The following is a 24054-nucleotide window of genomic DNA, read 5'->3' as shown; positions in this document are numbered from 1 at the left end:
GGGTCGTCCTCTTATATACCTGCTGGGATTGACAAAGCTGCCTCTGATTGGTTATCATTTAACTCTCACGGGAAATAATTAGCATCACACGTCATGTGCATGGAAGTTGCCGAACCAATTAACTAACTAGAAGGATTACTGTTAATAGCACCAGTTTTCCTATACTGTAACTTGATATTGCTGAATATGGGCAGGGTCGTCCTCTTATATACCTGCTGGGATTGACAAGGCATCTGACCCTCACCTTAATCTCATAGCTCTCCTGTAGCTGCCTCTGGTTGGTTATCATTTAACTCTCATGGGAAATAATTAGCATCACACATCATGTGCATGGAAGTTGCCAAACCAATTAACCAACTAGAAGGACTACTGTTAATAGCACCAGTTTTCCTATACTGTAACTTGATATTGCTGAATATGGGCAGGCCTATGGCAGCCCACAAGGCAAACACTTATGAAAACCTTCCAAATTTAATTCCTTTGTATTCTGTAGAGAAACCAGTTTTGACATTTAGATACATTTCCAATTTCTTTTAGGTGTGGAGTGGTGAGACTAAAGGGTGCATCTCAAATGTGTGTTGTGGGGCTGGCGGCCTGCTAAGTACCGTTGGTCTGAACATGATGCTTCAAAACCAATTTGGCTCTTTTTGTGTCTTATCCATACTTGCTTCTTTTTGCCCATGAACCTAAACGAAGAAGTCATGATTTCTGCACATGTTGTAATGGACACCATCTCCCATCCTTCAGCTGGCGTGATGCTGAATCCACGTTGGAATGTATTCCCCTCAAAAAAAATTTGCAACGCAGTCAAGTTGTTCTGTCCCTTGATTATGCAGTCTTGCAAGTTCCATAACAAAGAAAGTAAAGGTGTTCAGAACATGGAGCTTGTGCCATGAGGAATCTAGTGATACCTCACTGTCTTATTCTTCTTTGGTGATCACTTGTAGCTGAGTAAGATTGTCTTAAATGAACACGGTCTTAACATTGAGTCAGTAAGCGACTGTGGAGGCCAATTCTGGATCTACATGTCCTTCCACATTGGGGACAAAGGTTTCTGGGCAGGAGTTCATCATGGTGAGGGTTTGTCAAACATGCCTTCCTCTTAGTACATTTCTGCCTTTGTCCTGAGTTTGAGCGTCTTCAAATTCCATGACACCCTTTGGTAAAGGCTATTCTCCAGCTGGAGCACTCACAGGCCAGTGTTTCCCAGTCGTCAGTGTTTATACCACATTTTTAAAGATTTGCCTTGAGAGAGTCTTCAAACTTCTTTTGTTGACCACCAGCATTACACTTTCCATTTTTAAGTTTGGAATAGAGCATAGCTGTCAACGTTTCCCTGTTTTTAAGGGAAATTCCCTTATTCCGAATAGGATTCCTCACAAGAAAAGGGAAAAGTTGACAGCTATGGAATAGAGTAGTTGCTTTTGAAGACGATAATCGGGCATCCGAACAACATGACCAGTCCAACGAAGTTGATGTTGAAGAATCATTGCTTCGACACTGGTGATCTTTGCTTCTTCCAGTACACTGGCATTAGTTTGCCTGTCTTCCCAAGTGTTGTGTAAAAAAATTCAGAGACATTGTTGATGGAATCTTTTGAGGAGTTGGAGATGGTGTTTATAAGTGGTCCATGTTTCACAAGCATATTGTAAGGTTGGTAATACAACAGCAAGCATTTTGGTTTCCCTGTGAATGTCTACCCTGCTGTCCAAGGCACAAAACCCCTGCAGGAATGACTGGGTCTCAACCACACCCTAGTGCCTTTCCCTTTTCGGATCTTTTCCATCCCAAACGTTGTGCAATGGTTTTGGCACAGTGTTGTTCCTTTGTTGCTAGGGAGGGGCAGGCAGGCAAGCAGGCAGGCATCCTTTTCCCACGCCCTAGAATGATCTGGCTTCAGAAGGCCTCAGGATAGGACTGTGAGGCGAAGCTAGCAGGGAAGTTGATGAGCCAGCAGCCTCTGTCCTCTCTTTCCGCTCAGTAAACAGGAAGGCCTCCATCTCAAGGTGCACAAATATAAAGGATACTGCTGCCAAGAGTGTATGAGGTAGTCAGTTGGGGGTGGGCAAAGAGGGGTAGGACCAAAGAGTGTTGTGGAGGGTGGGAGAGAATTGAGCTGCCAGTTGGAGGAGACTGCCCTAAATTGCTGACCTGCCCATGCAGATGTCATGCTACTGGTACTCTTCCTGACTGGTTCAAATCTTTTCTGGTGTTGGAGGTTGAACTCTGAATTTTGTTAAAGGACCACTGCTATAGCTCAAGGAACTCACGATCCTGTGGTGTCTGCTTGTTGGTTAGAGTAAAGCAAGAAACTGCAACCAGGTGTATAAAAAGCAATGCAGCTCGTAAGCCTGATCTTTAGTTTGTTGCAACAAGGTTTCTATGACTAAAATAACATCAGAAGAAGAAGACCCCAAGAAAGGATGCAACTTCTTTAAAAGCTGTCCCCCACTCCCCGATCCCACCTCTAAGAGTGTAATACGAACATCACAACATGTCACAGAAAGAGGTGGTGTTTAATGGAAATGTGAGTCCTTGACAGGTCACCTGATATGTGTGTGTGTGTGTGTGTGTATCTATATCTATATATTTATCTATATATCAGGTTTATACATTTCAATAATTTTAAAGTCATTTTAACATTTCAAAACCTGACTTCCTTCCCCCTCTTTCTGCGGTTCCTTAAATTTATTTTTAATATTTTCAGCATATCCAAATTAACTCAATTTGTTCATTTATTAATCTAAATATATACTGTTACGAAACTGCAGGTTACAGTGGTACCTCGAGTTACATACGCTTCAGGTTACATACGCTTCAGGTTACAGACTCCGCTAACCCAGAAATAGTACCTCGGGTTAAGAACTTTGCTCCAGGATGAGAACAGAAATCGTGCTCCGGTGGCGCGGCAGCAGCAGGAGGCCTCATTAGCTAAAGTGGTGCTTCAGGTTAAGAACAGTTTCAGGTTAAGAACGGACCTCCGGACCGAATTAAGTACTTAACCCGAGGTACCACTGTATTACAATAATCCTGCCAATGTTCTTATCTGTTTACAATTTGTAAATATTCAAAAAACCATTTCCATTCTTATATTAAAAGTTTGTTATCTTGATTTCTTATTTTCCTGGTAAGTTTCGCCATTGATAGGTCACCTGTCAATCAAGATATCTGAAACTTGACAGGCCAGCTGTCAATCAAGATATTTGAATGGCGAGTCTCCACTCATATTTCACCTTTCAGGCGTACATTAACATTTGCTTTCACATTCAATCACAGTCATTGCCATACGCTATTCACCTTATCTGTGTCAAACATTTCTTTATTTGTGCATTGATAGCTGCCCTTTTCTCCTAACACCAGTTCTGATAGCCTGTTTGTCAATTTCCCAAGACCGGATTCTGCCCACGTTATCCTGCGCCTTGGAGATTGTGGCAGTTCGTGGTTTGGTCTGATCCCTGGAACCCCTTTGGTTTAGGTAGTGATCTTCGGCTTGACTTTTATTTACAATTAAACCCATGTTCATACAGTTTCCAGAGTTCCTTCATGTTTTTCCTGAGCTTTCATTCATAAAATTGGCCAAGATTAATAACTAGTACTAAACTTATTTCACGCACACGGTTTGACAGGCAGGTCTCTGCACTGGCGGAGGAAGAGGGGGCACCACAATCCTGGTGGGATGCCATTGTGGCTGCCCCCCAGCGCTGGGGGCCACTCCCCCGCAGGTAACGCACCACACCCCAGGGACACATGCCATGCCCCCTGGGATGCACGCCAGCCACACCCCCGCCTGCTCTCCACCCCCGGTGCCAGAGCATGAAGCTCCGCCACTGGGTCTCTGTTGATTTCATTGATTTCCATTGATTTCAATAATAATAATAATAATAATAATAATAATAATAATAATAATAATAATAATTTATTTATACCCCACCCTCCCCGGCCAGAGCTGGGCTCAGGAATGGGATAAATATATAATGTACTTGAAAGACCACTGTAAATACTTGAAATCTTTGGCAGGCTTTAAATAACTCTTGCAATGACACATAGACTTTGGATACAATGGAGGATGATAAACGAGACAGATTTATAATACGTACTTTAAAAAGTTAGTTAAAGAATCCACAGAGGGGAGGAGGGGAGTCTTGAGATTCAAAATAATATTGAGTAAAGTTTGATATTTGTGATAATACTATTTGTGTGAAGGAATTTGTAAAAATCAAATGACAATTAAAAAAAAATCATAGACACTACAATAAAACCTACTATTCTTCTGGTGGTAATAATTCTTATGCTTAAATAAGGAGGAAGAACCACCAATAAGAGGAAGGGGAAAAGTTAAAGGGAACAATTTAAAGCAAAGTTCAGTCAGGTCTGGGGGAGAAGGTTCTCCCCCTAGCGGATACTCAAGGGAACAGCAACAAAGCGGTGTAATTCTAAGAGAACACGAAAGGGGTCCAAGCACTGTGCCCCATGCCAGGAGCAGGGCCAAAAGTGCAGACACTGAACTCTGGTTTTGTTAGATACCAAGAGAAACAAAGCTGAATATTGCATCATTTCCCCGTCTCAAATCATCCTTCCAATTCCCCAGCACAGCAGAGAAGAGATAAGTCATCGAGGGCATCATTAGGAAATTGGCACTTTTCAAATAAGTGATTTCTGAGGGACACCTGAACTTATAATTGCATTTATCAGTTTTAATTCCCTTCTGTTGTTCTCTTAGACAAACAAGACACTTGGGGGTTGGTTATTTTCTTCTGCTAAAATATGAACTTCAGGGACCGTTAGAGAGCTTGTTGCTATTTGATTCTTTTAAAAATAAACCAGTTTCATAGCAGAAATAAGAAATAAGAGGAGTGGTCCTTTTGTGGATCAGTAACTGGTTAAGTAAGAGGAAGCAGAGGGTAGGAATAAGTGGACAGTAAGCCCAAGTTTAGATTGATTAAGCATAATTTTGAGGTACCAGAGGAGGTTTCCTGCCTGTTGGTCATCACTAATTAGCCAGAATTTGCCATTATCTTGCACTAGCAATTTGAAGGATCCACTGATAAAGGATCCCCATGGTTTTGAAAGCCAGAGTGTATTGACTAAAAGCTTTGTGGCAGGAAAGGATCCCTGGACAGAGAACCTCGAATATTTCTATTATATCCAACCCACATTTCAGTTCATGGAAATGGAGCAATGCTTTGAAAATAGCTTCTTTAGCTTGATATCTCTAGAATCAGATGACTATGTCCCTAGGGCGGTCTGATGTGTGAGGTCCTCATACTCAACCAACTGCAAATCCACCTGACAGATACCTCATCCACCCATGTTTTACCTGCTTCTCCACAAGAATATAAATGGGGGACAGAAGCCTTACTGAAATCAAGACACACTATATCCATAGCATTCTCCTGATCCACCATGCTTGTAACTCTGTCAAAAAATTAAATGGGATTCGTCTGGCATGACTTGTTTTCCAGAAACCCATGCTGGGTCTTAGTAATCACAGAATCTTTTCTATGTGCTCACAGACAAATGGTTTTATTATCTGTTCTAAGACCTTTCCTGGTATCGATGTCAAGCTCACAGGTCAGTAGCTACCTGGGTCTTCTCCACCACCACTTTTGAAGATCAGGACAACATTTGCACGGGGACCTCATCTGTTCTTCAATAATTCTCAAAGATTATAGATTATAGATATATAGAGGCTCTGAAATAAAATCTTTTAGTACCTTCGGGAGGAGCTCATCAGGCCCTGCAATTTTGAATTAGGTTTTCCACCTTTTCACTGTCACTCAATAGCATTTCTCCATCATCTCCATACAGAGGGCGTACTACTTGCTTGTTCTTCCTCATGCTTTGAACATAGCCAAAGAAACCTTTATGATTTTTATATTTAGCCTCTTGCAATCAGGAGTTCATCCAGAGCTTGGGCTACCTGATCTTCTCCCTGCAACTGTTGGCTGTTCATGTACACTTTTTATTCATGATTTCTCCTTCCTTCCATTTCTTACCTATGCTCTTCTTACACCTGGGCTCATCTGTAAGCACCCTGTGCAACCAAATCCGTTTCTTTAGATGAGTTTGATTCTTTACTAGATTTTCAGTTTTACCATACTTCATGGAAATCATTCTGAAATCTCTCATTAATGAACCAGCCCCAAATCTTCACAATGCTTCTGAGGATATTAGAAAGTGCTAACATTGTACTTATGGAGTGAACTTTCCTCACCTTTTAGACTTTGGGTTTTTTATTTATTAAACAATATTCACACTACCTGTGCATTGTAAGAAATCCTATTGGTAGCATGATGGTTGACTTACTTTAAGTTTTTCTGGTGGGATTTAGAAACTTGTTTACATTATTCCATGCTCAGAAAAAACATTGTAAAAAGTATAGTGTGGCAAACTGCTGTCTTTTGGAATACCAAACCTTCTTCCTTGTAAGAATTATTTGGTATATATATATTTCCTGGTTGATAACTGAAGAGGTTTATTGTGTTTTGAGGTTCTGCAGGTTTTATTTGAACTGCAGAATGGTTTAGTCATTCAAATGACACTTTAAAGGGAGATAAGAACAGTTTCAAAGCACCTGACTCTTTTTATCTTGGGCACAAGCTTCATTCTCAAAGGTAGGGTTACTGCTTTGCATGCAGAAGGCTACAGATCCAATATTTTTCTAAAAGTGTATGAGGTAGCTTAGCAGGACTAGTGAAGACATCAACCTGAGACCCTGGAGAGCTGCTACAATTTGGAATAGACACTGACTGCATGAAAAGGCAGCTTAGGGTAGGCATGATCCTAAGGAAAAGATTCTAGTGGTGTTGAGAGTTATGTTTTGTGATGCTGTTAATTTTGCAATTGACAGGAATATGGTGAAGTCTCAAACTCTTCAGCTCACTTGCCTCTGTGCTCCTTCATCAGTTTATGGGCTGTAGCCAGACATCCATTCACAGTGGAATTACATCAATTAAAAGAATACAGAATTTTAATTTACAGTGATAAACTATGCCAAGATGTTGTCTGATTGCTAAAATTTTATTTCTCAAGGAAATGCAGTTTTGTAAACTGGATCTAATACCTCACAAACTTGGAAGCAGACATTTTATGAGTGCATTTCCCCCAAGTATTTTTTTTATATAAAACATCAGGTATGACCACTGTTGCAATCTGTAACACCTTTAAAGTTTATTTTCAGATGCTGCATCAATGGGAAGAGAAAATCAAACAATAGTGACAGAATTTATCCTTGCTGGATTTTCTAATTTCCCAGACCTGAAGATTCCATTGTTTCTGGTGTTCTCTCTCATGTACCTGATAACTTTGATGGGAAATATAATCATCATCACTGCGATACGGCTTAACCGCAGCCTCCACATCCCCATGTACTTCTTCCTCTCCATCCTCTCCTTCTCAGAAATCTGCTACACACTCGTCATTATCCCCAATATGCTTGCAAATCTTCTAAGAGAAAAGAAGACCATTTCCTTCATTGGCTGTGCTACTCAGATGTGCATTTTCCTGGGCTTTGGGTGCACAGATTGTTTTCTTCTAGCAGTGATGGGGTATGACCGATATGTCTCCATATGCAAACCTTTACGTTATCAGATTCTGATGAATCAAAGACTCTGCACCAAGCTGGTGGCTTGTTCAGTATCACTTGCATTTATTTTTTCTACATCAGAGACTATAATCATATTTACCTTGCCTTTCTGTGGGCCAAATGAACTTAAGCACTACTTGTGTGATTTGGCACCATTGCTTGAATTAGCCTGTGGCCGTAACTACATAGGAGAAATTGTTATTTTCATTATTTCATTTTTGGTTGTAATTTGTTCATTCTTGTTCATCCTTCTCTCGTACATTTTAATTGCAAACACTGTCTTGAAAATCCCCACAATGGCTGGGAAACGAAAAGCCTTTTCCACTTGTGCCTCCCATCTTATCGTGGTCATAGTGCACTTTGGGTGTGCTGGCATTATCTATTTAGGGCCCAAATCCAGTTACACGCTAGATGAGACTACTTTTATTTCTGTCTCTTACACAATGGTGACTCCCTTGTTGAACCCCTTAGTGTACAGCCTGAGAAACAAAGATGTCCAAATAGCGCTTAAGAAATCACTGGGCAAAAGCTCCTGCACCCAAAGAATGTGAAAATTAAGCGTTATCCACTTTGAAGAGGAATTATGAAACCCAACAAATATCTGTTGTTTAATGGACAAAGAACGCCTCAAGTAGTATTGAAGCTTTCCCTCATCTTTTGAAAAATTCATCTGTATATGGAATATTCACTTGGAAAAATGTGGCCTTGCTTTAGCATTTACAAACAACTTTGATTTTCTCTTTAGTGCATCACTGGAAAATAAATTGGGTTGTCAGAATTTTCCCATAAATGAACCTGTAATCATTCTGCCCTGCAACAAAGGAAACTTTTCTAAAGATTACTGTTGTTTTCTCCCAAATCCTAGCCCACATTTTCTCTACCAATCATTCACACAGAAATATTTCAAGCTCATAAAATGGTGAGACTGAAGTGTCAAAAATGTTCTTGTTGGGGTCAGTTTGGTGTCCATTTCTGCTTATCTTTGGTACATAATTATTTCTGCCCTTCCTTGTCCCCAGTAATGGCTATTTTTAAAGAGGGGATCATATATGTTGCATTTTCAAAGGTTGGAATTCATGTAACTGCTGGCTATTTGCAGTTTAGTAGCGCTGCAGAGAGCTTGCTGCGGAGACCATTCATTAAAAAGGGACTCAAAAAATAACTTAAACAAGCTTTTAATAACAAAAACAAAAACTCCTTTTACACTAAAGATAACAACAAACATGACCCAACCACCGACCCATCCCCCAGGGTAATGGGAGAGCTAGGTGCTGCTCCTTATATACTATACCCAATTGCTGACACAGCTTGATTAACACAACTCAGCAGCACCTGCTGTGTTTCACAGCTGCAAGACTGTGTCTCGTTATTTGCCCTAGCCCTGGCCCTTAAAGACATACACAACTTGTGAAGCAATAACGAACCTTCACATTTTAAAGTGACCATTCAACAGTAACCAGACATGAATTAGATTGAGCTAATGAGATCAATAGTGGGTCCAAAAGCGAAGAAGGCTGTTTCTGCCAGAGGAGTCTCTTTATCGCTGGAAGTGTGAGGGCCTGGGCCTGGCTCCCTAGTCCAGCTGGTAAAGGCTTTGTAAGGGAGCAGGCCTTGCACTCCTCACCACAGCCGACGGTGACCATTGGGTCCTTTTCAACTCTAAGATTCTATGGTTCCAACAACAACAATGGGAAAAAAGAACCATTCATGCAATGCTGCTCAAAAGGTAGATGCCCAAGACAGTTGTTTACATATAATATCAACTGTGAGTGACAAAACTTCTCCATATGTTTATTTGCGCTATGGGACGGTTGATGCCTGTTTGACTCAGCATTGCCAAAAGATAGAAAGCTCTACCAAAAGGAATAGAATCGGCCTGTTTTCGTCTCCCTGCAGCTAAGCCCTCTCTGACATGTTAGATGTTCAGAGAGCGCAATGTCCCATAACCTTCCTTAACCAATGATCACGGGATGGGGATCTGGATTTCCAGTGACTAGTAATGGAGATTTTAGCTGCTGCTTAGAACATAAATACAAGAGGTTAGTGGTCAATGGTTGGGTTGTATTGTTTTCTAGAGAAAGTAATGCCAAATCTGGATCCATTGCCAAGGGTTGACCCACAATAATAGGAATTAGATTGAACACTTGGGTCCACAGGTCATTGAGAATGCAGACACTGCCATGCAATCATTTAGTATCCTCTGCAAAGGAAAGGGGGTTTAGCTTGGATTGTGGAGCATCAGTAATATATAATCTGTGAAAATATTCAGTTTATGTTCATCTCCTTGAACCCTGATTGAAGGAATGTGTTTCCCAAACCTAAACTTGATTGTGCAGTCAGTCTGCAACAGGCCCCAAAATCCCCATTTTTCCTTCCCCAAGGGTTCATTAGCTAAAATCCATTAACTTGAGGAGTTGAGCTCATGTGTAACAGGAACCCAGCTGTATAAACAAAGCCCTCTCCTTTATCAGTACGTGACACTTAATGGATGGCCTTGTCAGTTCCAAAGTGGAGACGGGACGGGCAGAGCTGGGGCTTATCTTGTGGGTTGTAAATATCCTGACACACTGACGCACAGACCTTGCAAGACACCCCCGCGCTCTGGGATGGTGCCAGGAGTGTTCTTAGAGTTAGTTGACCTTCTTACCCCAAGATAAGGAATACAGGAACAGGAACATCCTTTTATGGTCAAGAGTACAGGAACAGGAACAACTGTTTATGGTCATGGATGTCAACTTACGTGTATAAGCTGACGTGGCTGGATTTCTGGGATGTCAACTTATGTGTATAAGCTGACATGGCTGGATTCCTGGGGAGGGGTCAAGGGGACCAGAAAGGGTATATAAGCTGTGTGTAACCGTTCCTTAAGTGCTCTTGCTGTGAACTGACCATTCAAGTGCCTTTCTGCTGCTCCGGAGAGCAGAAATAAAGAACTCTTCCTCCGAACCAACCTCAATGTCTTTTGACTCTTTCCTCCCTCTCCGGTAAAGTATCCGGTAAAATAAAGACTTCGGTAAAGTCTAATAAGGCTACATTATGTCTTCAGTGCCTTGTGAGATGTTAGGTGTTGTGCTAGCATTGTACTTGTAGATGGAACTTTCCCTGCCTATGTGACGATGGGTGTGACTTACCCCAGAGCCATTTGTCCTGTACGCTATTTTTATTTATTAAACAATATTCACAAACCACTTAATCATAAAGACCTAACTGCGCTTTACACAGAAACAATCTGTAATATTCATCATGATAAAATAAAAAAATGGAAAACAAGTAGATGTAACAAAATGTATCGATATAGAGATGACGTCAACAGCTTTAGAAAAAAAAATACACCCAATAAAATTATATGTATTATTAATTATTACTTGTAGCTTTTAACAACTCCCTTTGATAATAAGATGGTTGATTTATTTTACGTTTTGAAACACCGTGGAGATAATATCTGGTGGGATTCATAAACTTGTTTACATCATTCCATGCTCAATAAAAACATCATAAAAAGGATATTGTGGCAAATTGGTGTCATTTGGAAGAGCTCAATATCCATCGTGCTTCCTTGTAAGTCTATTGTGGTTTGAGGTTCTGCAGCTTTGATTTGAATTCATTCATTCAGCCCTTCAGATGCTTGTGTTTTTGCCACTTTGAAGGGATATAAGAACAATTTCAAAGCACCTGACTCTTTTTTATCTTGGCCACAAGATTCATACTCAATAGCAGAGTTACTGTTTTTCAAACAGAAGGCTCCAGATCCAATATTTTTCCAAAAGGGTATGAGGTAGCTTAGCAGGACTAGTGAAGACATCAACCTGAGACCCTGGAGAGCTGCTACAATTTGGAATAGACACCAATTGTATGACTCTTTAAAAGGCAGGGTAAGATAGGCATGCTCCTCAATAAAATATTCTAGTGGTGTTCAGAGTTATGCCTTGTGATGCTGCTAATTTTTCAATTGACAGGAATATTGTGAAGCCTCAAACTCTTCAGCTCACTTGCCTCTGTGCTCCTTCATCAGTTTGTGGGCTGTAGCCAGACATTCATTCACAGTGGAATTACATCAATTAAAAGAATACAGAATTTTAATCTACAGTGATGAACTATGCCAAGATGTTGTCTGATTGCTAAAATTTTAGTTCTGTGGAAAATGCAGTTTTGTAAACTGGCTCTAACGCCTCGCTAACTTGGGAGCAGACATTCCCAGGATTCCTTGAAAGGGAGATATCAGACTCTGCAGTCTAGACATGTTTGTCAAGTGAATGTAATAATATGGCTATGGGGTGACACAACTATTTTGCTGGTTGCACAATTGTTGTGCCAGGCTCTATCTACTGAGGCCGGCTCTACCATTGGGCAAATGGAGGCGGCCTTTTCTCAGGCAGCTGTATGGAGTGATGTTTAAAGGTCATAAAATCATTTGTTCTTTAATTTGCTACTGTCAAATTATGCATTTTTATGGTCCTGTTATGCATTTTCTGTTTTTATATTGTAAACTGGCCTGTGATATTCAGTTGAAGGACATAAATTTAATAAATAAGAAAAAATAATAATTTTATGAACAAGTAATTCCCCCCGTATTTTTATATGAAAAGTCAGCTGTTGAGCACTGTTGCAATCTGTAACACCTTTAAAGTTTATTTTCAGGTGCTGCATCAATGGGAAGAGAAAATCATACAATGGTGACAGAATTTATCCTTGCTGGATTTTCCAATTTCCCAGACCTGAAGATTCCCTTGTTTCTCGTGTTCTCTCTAATTTACCTGGTAACTTTGATGGCAAATATAATCATCATCACTACGATATGTCTTAACCGCAGCCTCCACATCCCCATGTACTTCTTCCTCTCCATCCTCTCCTTCTCAGAAATCTGCTACTCACTTGTCATTATCCCCAATATGCTTGCAAATCTTCTAAGAGAAAAGAAGACCATTTCCTTCATTAGCTGTGCTACTCAGATGTACATTTTCCTGGGCTTTGCATTCACAAATTGTTTTCTTCTAGCAGTGATGGGGTATGACCGATATGTCTCCATATGTAAACCTTTACGTTATCAGATTTTGATGAATCAAAGTCTCTGCACCAAACTGGTGGCTTGTTCAGCAACAACTGGATTTCTTTTTTCCACCTCAGAGACTATAATCATATTTACCTTGCCTTTCTGTGGGCCAAATAAAGTTAAGCACTTCTTTTGCGAAATAGAACCTTTGCTTGAATTAGCCTGCGGACGAAACTACATAGGTGAAATCGTCATTTTCATTATTTGTGTTTTGGTTATAATTTGTGCATTCCTGTTCATCCTTCTCTCATACATTTTAATTGCAAACACTGTCTTGAAAATCCCCACAACGGCTGGGAAGCATAAAGCCTTTTCCACTTGTGCCTCCCATCTTATTGTGGTCGTGGTGCACTTTGGGTGTGCTGGCATTATCCATTTTGGGCCCAAAAACAGTTACACGCTAGATGAGACTACTTTTATTTCTGTCTCTTACACAATGGTGACTCCCTTGTTGAACCCCTTAGTGTACAGCCTGAGAAACAAAGATGTCCAAATAGCGCTTAAGAAATCGCTTTTCAAAAGCTCCTGCACCCAAAGAATGTGAAAATTAAACGTTATCCACTTTGAAGAGGAATTATGAAACCCAACAAATACTGTATCTGTAGTTTGACGGACAAAGAACACCTCAAATAGTATTGTAGCTTTTTCTCATCTTTTAAAAAAATCATTTGTATATGCAATGTTCACTTGGAAAAATGTGGCCTTGCTTTAGCATTTACAAACAACTTTGATTTTCTCTTTAGTGCATCACTGGAAAATAAATTGGGTTGTGGGAATTTTCTCATAAATGAACATGTAATCATTCAGCCCCGCAACAAAGGAAACTTTTCTAAAGATTACTGTTGTTTACTCCCAAATCCTAGCCCACATTTTCTCTACCAATCATTCAAGCTCATATAGTGCTGAGACTGAAGTGTCAAAATTGTTCCTGTTGAATGGCTGGTACCTGTACATACCCTGGCCAAGGCTCCTCTTGTCTGCCATTTAACCCTCTCTCTTCGTAACTGCTTCCTTCACTGGGAGCTGGCTCATTCATGACACGTCCCTTCCAACTCTAAGATTCTATGATTCCAACAACAGCAATGGAAAAAAGAACCATTCATACAATGCTGCTAAAAACGTAGATGCCCAAGCCAACTGTTTACTATATAATATCAACTATATAATACCATATAATATCAACTAAACATATGGAGAAGTGACATAACTTCTACATATGTTTATTTGGGCTATGGGACGGTTGATGCTTGTTAGGCTCAGCATTGCCAAAAGATAGAAAGAGCTACCAAATGGAATAGAAACACTCTGTTTTTGTCTCCCTGCGGCTAAATCCTCTCTGGCATGTTAGATATTCAGAGAGAGCAATTTCCCATAACCTTCCAAACCAACAATCCCAGGATTGGGATCTCGATTTTCAGTGACTAGCAATGGAGATTTTAGCTGCTGCTAAGAAATTAAATACAAGAGGTTAGTGGTCAATGGTTGGGTTGTATTGCTTTCTAGAGAAAGTAATGCCAAATCTGGATCCACTGCCAAGGTTTAATCCACAATAATAGAAATTAGATTGAACACTTGGGTCCAGAAGTCATTGAAAATGCAGGTACTGCCATGAAATTATTTAGTATCCTCTGCAAAGGAAAAGTGGCTTAGCTTGGATGGTGGAGCATCAGTAATATATAATCTGTGAAAATATTCAGTTTACGTTCATCTCCTTGAACCCTGATGTCTTCAGTACCCTTGTGAGATGTTAGGTTTCGTGAGATGGAACTTTCCCTGCCTTTTTGACAATGGGTGTGGCTTTTCCCAGAGCCATTTGTCCTGTACGCTATTTTTATCTATTAAACAATATTCACACACCACTTAATCAGAAAGACCTATGTGCACCTTACACAGAAACAATCTGTAATAATCATCATGATAAAATAAAAAGTGGAAAACAAGTAGATGTAACAAAATGTATCGATACAGAGATGAAGTCAACAGTTTTAGGAAAAAATGAACCCATTAAAATTACATGTATTGTTAATTATTACTTGTAGCTTTTAACAACTCCCTTTGATAATAAGATGGTTGATTTATTTTACGTTTTGAAATACCGTGGAGATAATATCTGGTGGGATTTATAAACTTGTTTACATTGTTCCATGCTCAATAAAAACATCATAAAAAGGATATTGTGGCAAATTGGTGTCATTTGGAAGAGCTCAACATCCATCGTGCTTCCTTGTAAGTCTATTGTGGTTTGAGGTTCTGCAGCTTTGATTTGAATTCATTCATTCAGCCCTTCAGATGCTCTTGTCTTTGCCACTAAGAACAATTTCAAAGCACCTGACTCTTTTCTATCTTGGCCTCAAGATTCATACTCAATGGCAGAGTTACTGTTTTCCATACAGAAGGCTCCAGATCCAATATTTTTCCAAAAGGGTATGAGGTAGCTTAGCAGGACTAGTGAAGACATCAACCTGAGACCCTGGAGAGCTGCTACAATTTGGAATAGACACCAATTGTATGACTCTTTAAAAGGCAGGGTAAGATAGGCTTGCTCCTCAATAAAATAGTCTAGTGGTGTTCAGAGTTATGCCTTGTGATGCTGCTAATTTTTCAGTTGACAGGAATATTGTGAAGCCTCAAACTCTTCAGCTCACTTGCCTCTGTGCTCCTTCATCAGTTTGTGGGCTGTAGCCAGACATTCATTCACAGTGGAATTACATCAATTAAAGGAATACAGAATTTTAATCTATGGTGATGAACTATGCCAAGATGTTGTCTGATTGCTAAAATTTTAGTTCTATGGAAAATGCAGTTTTGTAAACTGGCTCTTATGCCTCACTAACTTGGGAGCAGACATTCCCAGGATTCCTTGAAAGGGAGATATCAGACATTCAACTCTGCAGTGTAGACGTTGGTAAAGTGAATGTAATAATTGGTCTAAGGGGTGACACAATTAGGTTGCTGGTTGCTCAACTGTTGTGCTGGGCTCTGTCTACTGAGGCCGGCTCTACCATTGGGCAAGTGGAAGCAGGCAGTTCTCAGTCAGCTGTATGGAGTGATGTTTAAGGCACATCAAATGGCTTGTTCTTTAATTTGTTATTATGGCATTTTTACGGTCCTGTTGCATGTGTTTTTATGTTGTAAAGTGGCCTGTGATAGTCAGCTGAAGGGCAGTAGGTAAATTTAAGAAAGAGCAAAAAATAAAAAAATCATTTTATGAACAAGCCTCTCCCCAAGTATTTTTGTATTAAACATCAGCTGACGAGCACTGTTGCAATCTGTAATACGTTTATTTTTATTTTTTTAAGTTCATTAGATATTTGATTTGATTTGATTTTTTTTAAATAGATATTTATTAAGATTTTGCAAAAAAAAACAAAGAATTCATCATTTCAAAACATATCATTACCATACATAAAGTTCATGTAAAAAATAGTAACACAGAAAAACAGAAATATATAACAAAAAAAGAAAGATAATAAAAAAGAGAAAAAATGAAAAACCCTTTTTCTTAAGTTTATAAGGTTCCATACCCCTCTGTCTTGACCTCCTCACGTCCCCCTTTTTTGTGTTCCTCTTTATTCCAATCCAATTCAGCAAATTCAAAACCTTATTTAAACCATACTTAATTTTATATTCTTCTAATTATTATGTCCCAATTTTCCATTATTTATGATCCATCTTATATACTATGACATAATACTGATCTGTTCATGACCCCCTGTCCCTTTGAACATTCTTCTTTTAATTCACATTTAACCAAGTCACACCAACCCTGTTACCTTCACTTCCCACATCATATTAACACTCAGAAATTTTACAATATTTTTGTAGATAGTCCTTAAACTTTTTCCAGTCCTGTTCAATCAGATCTTCTCCCTGGTCACGGATTCTGCCAGTCATTTCAGCCATCTCCATGTAGTCGATTACTTGCGTCTGCCATTCCTCCACGGTGGGTAAATCTTGTGTCTTCCAATACTTAGCAAGCAGTATTCTTGCTGCTGTTGTTGCATACATAAAAAATATTCTATCTTCCTTTGACACCCGTTGGCCAACTATGCCCAAAAGAAAGGCCTCTGGTTTCTTAGGAAAGGTACTTTTAAATACCTTCTTAAGTTCATTATATATCATTTCCCAGCAATCTGTAATACGTTTAAAGTTTATTTTCAGATGCTGCATCAATGGGAAGAGAAAATCAAACAGTGGTGACATAATTTTTCCTTGCTGGGTTTTCCAATTTCCCAGACCTGAAGATTCCCTTGTTTCTGGTGTTCTCTCTAATCTACCTGGTAACTTTGATCGCAAATATAATCATCATCACTACGATACGGCTTAACCACAGCCTCCACATCCCCATGTACTTCTTCCTCTCCATCCTCTCCTTCTCAGAAATCTGCTACACACTCGTCATTATCCCCAATATGCTTGCAAATCTTCTAAGAGAAAAGAAGACCATTTCCTTCATTGGCTGTGCTACTCAGATGTGCATTTTCCTGGGCTTTGGGTGCACAGATTGTATGCTTCTGGCAGTGATGGGGTATGACCGATATGTCTCCATATGCAAGCCTTTACGTTATCAGATTCTGATGAATCAAAGACTCTGCACCAAACTGGTGGCTTGTTCAGTATCACTTGCATTTATTTTTTCTACATCAGAGACCATTATCATATTTACCTTGCCTTTCTGTGGGCCAAATAAAGTTAAGCAATTTTTTTGCGATATGGCACCTTTGCTTGAATTAGCCTGCGGCCGAAACTACATCGGAGAAATTGTCATTTTCATTCTATGTGTTTTGGTTGTATTTTGCTCATTCCTGTTCATCCTTCTCTCTTACTTTTTAATTGTTAACACTGTCTTGAAAATCCCCACAACGGCTGGGAAGCGAAAAGCCTTTTCCACTTGTGCCTCCCATCTTATCGTGGTCGTAGTGCACTTTGGGTGTGCTTCCATTATCTATTTAGGGCCCAAATCCAGTTACACGCTAGATCAGACTATTTTTATTTCTGTCTCTTACACAATGGTGACTCCCTTGTTGAACCCCTTAGTGTACAGCCTGAGAAACAAAGATGTCCAAATAGCGCTTAAGAAATCGCTTGGCAAAAGCTCCTGCACCCAAAGAATGTGAAAATTGTTATCCACTTTGAAGAGGAATTATGAAACCCAACAAATACTGTATCTGTAGTTTAATGGACAAAGAATGCCTCAAATAGTATTGTAGCTTTTTCTCATCTTTTAAAAAATTCATCTGTATATGGAATATTCATTTGGAAAAATGTGGCCTTGCTTTAGCATTTACAAACAACTTTGATTTTCTCTTTAGTGCATCACTGGAAAATAAATTGGGTTTTCGGAATTTTCTCATACATGAACCTGTAATCATTCAGCCCTGCAACAAAGGAAATGTTTCTAAAAATAACTATTGTTTCCTCCCAAATCCTAGCCCTCATTTTCACTACCAAACATTCACGCAGAACTATTTCAAGCTCATATAGTGCTGAGACTGAAGTGTGAAAATTGTTCTTGTTGGGGTCAGGTTGGTGTCCATTTCTGCTTATCTTTGGTACGTAATTATTTCTGCCCTACCTTGTCCCCAGTAATGGCTATTTTAAAAGAGGGGATCATATATGTTGCGTTTTCAAAGGTTGGAATTCAGGTAACCAGACACACTTAATTTCTGATCTTTTGCTTTCATGTGATTTGCTCTGACATTTGCTTTCTGTAACGTGTCGGCAAGGACGTAACAATATATGGTATATAAAACGGAGCATTGCAATTTTTTGATATGCATTTATCTTAGCATTCATATTTATATAATTTAAACCTGACGCTTTAATTACTTTCAGAAACATGCCAAAAGAAAGGCTATAACATTTTATTTGTCCATTACTTAATTAGATGTGTAATTTGATATGTAATTTGCAGTGCTATCATGTCTGAGTGGTCCCCTCACCCCCTGATTTTCCTGCATTGGACCACAGGAGGTTTTTGTCCTTCAACTGGCATTCCAGAATAATGAAGCTGCCAGGCTGATTTTCCTTTTCTCAGAAAATATGCAATATCTGAAACAAGATCCAGCATGATCCAGTAGTGTGGGAGGGGTGCGATTCTACTGTATGGTGTGGTTGGGAGGGAATAATCTGAATGGTGTCCATTTTTCAGCACCTTTTCTGCACAGTCTCAGCAGAGCAAGCAAGCTGTTAATCTGGTGAGAATGGGAATGGCAGGCAGCATTGAAAGAAGTTACCGGATTAATTGGTGTGTGTGTGTGTGTGTGTGTGTGTGTGTGTTTGTGTGTGTAGGAGGAATTTTCCCTTATGCGAAGACAGGCTCTGGCAGATTGAGCTAATGAGACCAATAGTGGGTCCAACAGCGAAGAAGGCTGTTTCTGCCAGAGGAGTCCCTTTATAGCTGGAAGTGTGAGGGCCTGGGCCTCGCCCCCTAGGCCAGCTGGAAAGGCCTTGTAAGGTAGTAGGCCCTGTATTTATTTTATGTATGTATTTATGTATTTTAAGAGAGCCAGTGTGGTGTAGTTGTTAAGAGTGGTGGACTTGTAATCTTGTGAACTGGGTTCGATTCCCCGTTCCTTCACATGCAGCTGCTGGGTGACCTTGGGCTAGTCACATTTCTCTGAAGTCTTTCAGCCCCACTCACCTCACAGAGTGTTTGTTATGAGGGAGGAAGGGAAGGAGATTGTTAGCCACTTTGAGACTCCTTCGGGTAGTGATAAAGTGGGATATCAAATCCAAACTCCTCCTCCTCCTCTTCTTCTTTTTCTTCTTCTTCTTCGTCTTCTATCCTCCCCACAGTCGATGGTGACCCTTGGGTCCCTTACAAATCTTTGATTCTATGATTCCAACAACAGCCATGGGGGAAAAAACCCGTTAATGCAATGCAGCTCAAAATGTAGATTCCCAAGACAGGTGTTTAACATATAATATCAACTGTGACTGACAGAATTTCACCATAGGTTTATTTGGGCTATGGGGCGGGAGGCTTGTTAGGCTCAGCATTGCCAAAAGATGAAAAGACCTACCAAATGGAATAGAAACACTGTTTTTGTCTCTCTGCCGCTAAGCCCTCTCTGGCATATTAGATGTTCAGAGAGCGCAGTTTCCCATAACCTTCCTTAACCAACAATCTTGGGATGGGGATCTGGATTTCCAGTGACTAGCAATGGAGATTTTAACTGCTGCTTAGAACATAAATACAGTGGTACCTCAGGTTAATCATGCGCCGCCGGAGCACAATTTCTGTTCTCATCCTGAAGCAAAGTTCTTAACCTGATACACTACTTCTGGGTTAGCGGACTCTGTAACCTGAAGCGTATGTAACCTGAGGTACCACTGTACAAGAGGATAGTGGTCAATGGTTGGGTTGTATTACTTTCAAGAGAAAGCAATGCCAAGTCTGGATCCATTGCTGAGGTTTGACGCACGATAATAGAAATTAGATTGAACACCTGGGTCCAGAAGTCATTTAGAATGCAGGTACTGCCATGAAATCATTTAGTATCCTCTGCAAAGGAAAAGGGGCTTAGCTTGGATTATGGAGCATCAGTAAGATATAATCTGTGAAAATGTTCAGTTTCATCTCCTTGAACCCTGATGTCTTCAGTGCCTTGTGAGATTTTAGGTGTTGTGCTAGCATTGTACTTGTAGATGGAAATTTCCCTGCCTATATGACGATGGGTGTGGCTTACCCCAGAGCCATTTGTCCTGTACGCTATTTTTATTTATTAAACAATATTCACACACCGGACTTCCGGGTTGGCGCCAGCGGTTCATGGCGGCGTCCCTCTGTTCTTCTGAGGGACGTGCTCCGTGAGTTCGGGTCCTGTCCGCTACAGCGAAAGCGGGGACCATCTTAAAACACAGGCGGGAGAAGCCTGTGACGTGGAGACTCGGCAGGCACCTTTTGCGCCCCATCCTTCTGTAAAGAAACCGCCTTTTTGGGAGGTTTCGGAGCGGTGAGGAGAGAGCGGCGCGGTGCTACGAGGTGATCACTACCTCATGGAGTGAAGCTTCATTGCCGGGACCGGAGAGCGCCAACTTCTTTCCTGAAACTAATTTGGATTATACAACTACCTGTGAGTAGAACAATTTGGAAGACTATTAAGAACAGATTAAAGACTGTTTAAATTTTGGGAAGATATATAAATTTTAACCTTAATTCGGAGCTACAGTGAGAAGGCTTAAACAGGAAGTCTGCCTTCCGTTTTTGTAAATAAAACAAAGCAAAGAGGCTGCAAGCAAAGTTTTTGGAAAGTTATTTATAAACGTCAAAACCCAGTTCTTTGAAGGACTCTCCCCCCCTCTTTTGGCAGGAGAAAGAGGGGGTGCTTTTCTTTTATGGACACTTTGAATACCTGCAGGGGTTTAGTTTTTTAAACAGGAAGAAATCCACCATCCTAAACCTGGACTTGGTCTGCTGAGGGTTTGCTATATTTTGTTACTGTGTTACTTTGGAATGAACTCTCTCTGGGTGAGAAAGTAAGGACTTTGTTTCCAGTGGTTCATAAACTTATAAAAAAGGCACAAAAGCAACAAATTTGGACTATAATTGAAACTTTAAAACTTTTTTTTTTAAAGTATCAAAAACTTTGGGAAGTATCAAAACTTTGAGAATAAATTGCAACTATCTCCCCCAAGAGGTTGGTTTTTGAAATTGTTACAAGGACTGGCATTAGGAAATTTCCATTGCCATAAGAGATCTGTGAGGCTGGGGATTTTCCACTGGTAAAACAGACTGTGAGACTGTGAGACCGTGAGACTCTGGTGTGACCTTGAAATTCCTTTTATTGTTATGGCAAAAGAGCTCCGTGAGGGAACTTTGAGATCTGGGAAACAGTGGCAACATACTCGAAGGCAGTCAATAGCAGGTCTTTCGTCATACTCTAATATACCTCCAGCCCCAACACAATCTAAGGTAATGATTTCAGAAGAGACTTTTGTTAAAGCTTTTGAAAAAATAAATGCATCATTGGAGCAATTAAATAAGGATATGAACAGAAATACACAATCTATTCAGGAATTAATTGAGGAAAATAAAGTAATAAAGCAAACAGCGGAGGAAGCTAAACAAATAGCTGAGACTGCAATTAGTACGGCATCTGCCACTGAATCGAAAGTACAAAAGTTGGAAGTAGAAGAAATTCCAGACCTATGAAAACAATTGGACGACCATAAACTGAAATTGTCTATGTTTGAGCTGAAAGATAAACAAGCTAATTTAAGGGTTAGAGGAATTCCAGAATTGGAACCTGGCAGTTTGGCAAATTTCATTACCAAAGAATTTCAGGACTATTGGAATTTGGAAAAGGAGGAATTTGGAATTGTGACAGCATTTAGATTGGGAAGAGGAGGAAGGAAAGAAAAGAACAGAATAAGAGATTGCCTGATTACATTATGATCCAAAGAGGAGAGAGACAAAATTCTGAGTTGCCACTACGAAAAATCCTTAGAAGTCGCACAGTCAAGAGTGGAAATCTTCAAGGACATACCGAAACTTCTTTTGGAGTTAAGAGGGGACTACTATGATCTAGTAGGCCTCTTGAGGAAGAACAAAATCAACTTTAGGTGGGAATTTCCCCAGGGCCTATCTTTCACATACAAAGGAAGGAAAATTTAAATCAAATCGGTGGAGGACAAAATTAGATTTTTGGAGAAACACGAGGAAGATCTACACAAAGAGACAGGACAACAGCCGGGTGTATCTGCATTGGATGTACTGAACCTATCTTTTGGATTGAACAACAGAGGGAAACCAACAGAGGAACTTCAAGGAGCAGTTAGAGGAAAAGCAGAATAAGTACACCATGTCGCTACAAATATTAAGTTGGAATATTAATGGCTGTAATGTCCCCGAAAGGAGAAGGAAATTTTTTCATATATTACAAAAAGAACAACTGGATGTGATCTGCTTACAAGAAACGCATGTGACTAGAATACACAGGAAACTCCTCATTAATAAAAAAACTAGGACAGGAATTTATCTCATCGGACAAAGTTAAAAAAAGAGGAGTTGTGATTTATGCAAAGGAAAATCTATCACCGAAATTAAAAATTAAAGATGAATATGGAAGAATTTTGGCAATTGAAATTCAGCCGCAAGGAGAGAGATTCTTAATTGTAGGGATTTATGCACCAAATGAAGGAAAATCGGAATTCTTTAAAAAGCTACATGAGATTTTGCTGGACTATTTGGACTACAATTTGATTCTGATGGGAGATATGAATGGAGTGGTTTCAACTAATATGGACAAAGCACAGAAACAGGTAATTACCAATGATGGTAGATTACCAAAAACCTTCTTTGAAATGACAGACATCTTGGATTTAATTGATACTTGGAGATTTAAGAACCCTCTAGAAAAAGAGGGAACTTTTTTCTCTGAGGCAAAAATGACATGGACAAGGATTGATCAAATATGGGCAACTAGAGGACTGGCTCCGAAAATTACGAGAGTGGAAATTTGTCCTAAAACTTGCTCCGACCATAATGCAGTTAAGATGGATTTGAAATTAATGCCAACTGGATCCTTTAGATGGAGAATGAATGACTCTTTATTCAGAAATGAAGATATGATTAAAAAGGCCCAAAAAACCCTGAGAGACTATTTTGAGATAAATTTGAGTACAACGGTCGAGAAAAGAGTAATATGGGACACAAGTAAAGCTGTTATGAGAGGATTTTTGATACAGCAGAACGCAATCAGGAAAAGACTACAAAATGAGAAAAATGATAAAATCTTGGAAAAAATAAAAGAAGGTGAAAAGAAACTGAGATTGAATCCAAAATCACAGGAGATTTTGAAAGAGATAAAGTTATACCAAGTACAGTATACAAAATTGATAAATCAAGAAATAGAGTGGAAAATTAAGCAAATGAGACAAAAAACCTTCGAGTCGGCAAATAAATGCGGGAAACTGTTGGCTTGGCAATTGAAAAAAAGACAAAAATTGAATACCATAACAAACTTGGAAGTGGAAGGAAAGAACATACAGAACCCAGGAGAGATAAGAAAGTGCTTCCAGAGGTATTTTAAACAGGTATATACACAGGAACCGCAGAAAGAAATAGACATTGATTGCTTTTTGAAACTAAATGGTCTACCAACAATTTCACAAGAAAATAAATTAATGCTGAACTATAAAATAACGGATCAGGAAGTAGAATCAGCCATTCAGAATATGCAATTGGGCAAGTCACCAGGTCCGGACGGTTTGTCCACGAAGTACTACAAATCACTGAAGGATTGGATAATACAACCATTAAAGGACGTTTGCAATGAGATACTGGATGGCAAAAGGGCACCCGAGTCGTGGAAGGAAGCCTTTATTACACTTATACCAAAAACAGAATCTGAAAAGACACAGCTTAAAAACTACCGCCCCATATCCCTACTTAATGTGGATTACAAAATATTTG

At 39.7% G+C, this 24054-nt stretch overlaps 2 protein-coding genes and 1 pseudogene across 2 annotated transcripts; all 3 read left to right on the top strand.

Moving 5' to 3' along the window:
• The first annotated feature begins 7168 nt into the window (after window positions 1-7168).
• LOC128405201 (olfactory receptor 10T2-like) lies at window positions 7169-8155 on the top strand. Its single transcript, XM_053371557.1, has one exon. The coding sequence runs from the start codon at window positions 7192-7194 to the stop codon at window positions 8134-8136; it is 945 nt and encodes a 314-aa protein (XP_053227532.1). The 5' UTR covers window positions 7169-7191; the 3' UTR covers window positions 8137-8155.
• Window positions 8156-12194: 4039 nt separating this feature from the next.
• LOC128405203 (olfactory receptor 10R2-like) lies at window positions 12195-13179 on the top strand. The gene has a single exon (XM_053371558.1). The coding sequence runs from the start codon at window positions 12235-12237 to the stop codon at window positions 13177-13179; it is 945 nt and encodes a 314-aa protein (XP_053227533.1). The 5' UTR covers window positions 12195-12234.
• Window positions 13180-16807: 3628 nt separating this feature from the next.
• On the top strand, window positions 16808-17752 carry LOC128405202 (olfactory receptor 10T2-like; annotated as a pseudogene).
• The last annotated feature ends 6302 nt before the right edge of the window (window positions 17753-24054 follow it).

This window comes from Podarcis raffonei, chromosome 17 (assembly GCF_027172205.1).
Source record: "Podarcis raffonei isolate rPodRaf1 chromosome 17, rPodRaf1.pri, whole genome shotgun sequence".
NCBI classification, from domain to species: Eukaryota; Metazoa; Chordata; class Lepidosauria; order Squamata; family Lacertidae; genus Podarcis; species Podarcis raffonei.
Note: the sequence above shows the minus strand (reverse complement) of the source record. Positions and strands in the feature narration are given on the sequence as shown.

Bases quoted from the DNA above. Each gene is read 5' to 3' on its own strand.
- LOC128405203 (XM_053371558.1), top strand. From the start codon at position 12,235: ATGGGAAGAGAAAATCATACAATGGTGACAGAATTTATCCTTGCTGGA.
- LOC128405201 (XM_053371557.1), top strand. From the start codon at position 7,192: ATGGGAAGAGAAAATCAAACAATAGTGACAGAATTTATCCTTGCTGGA.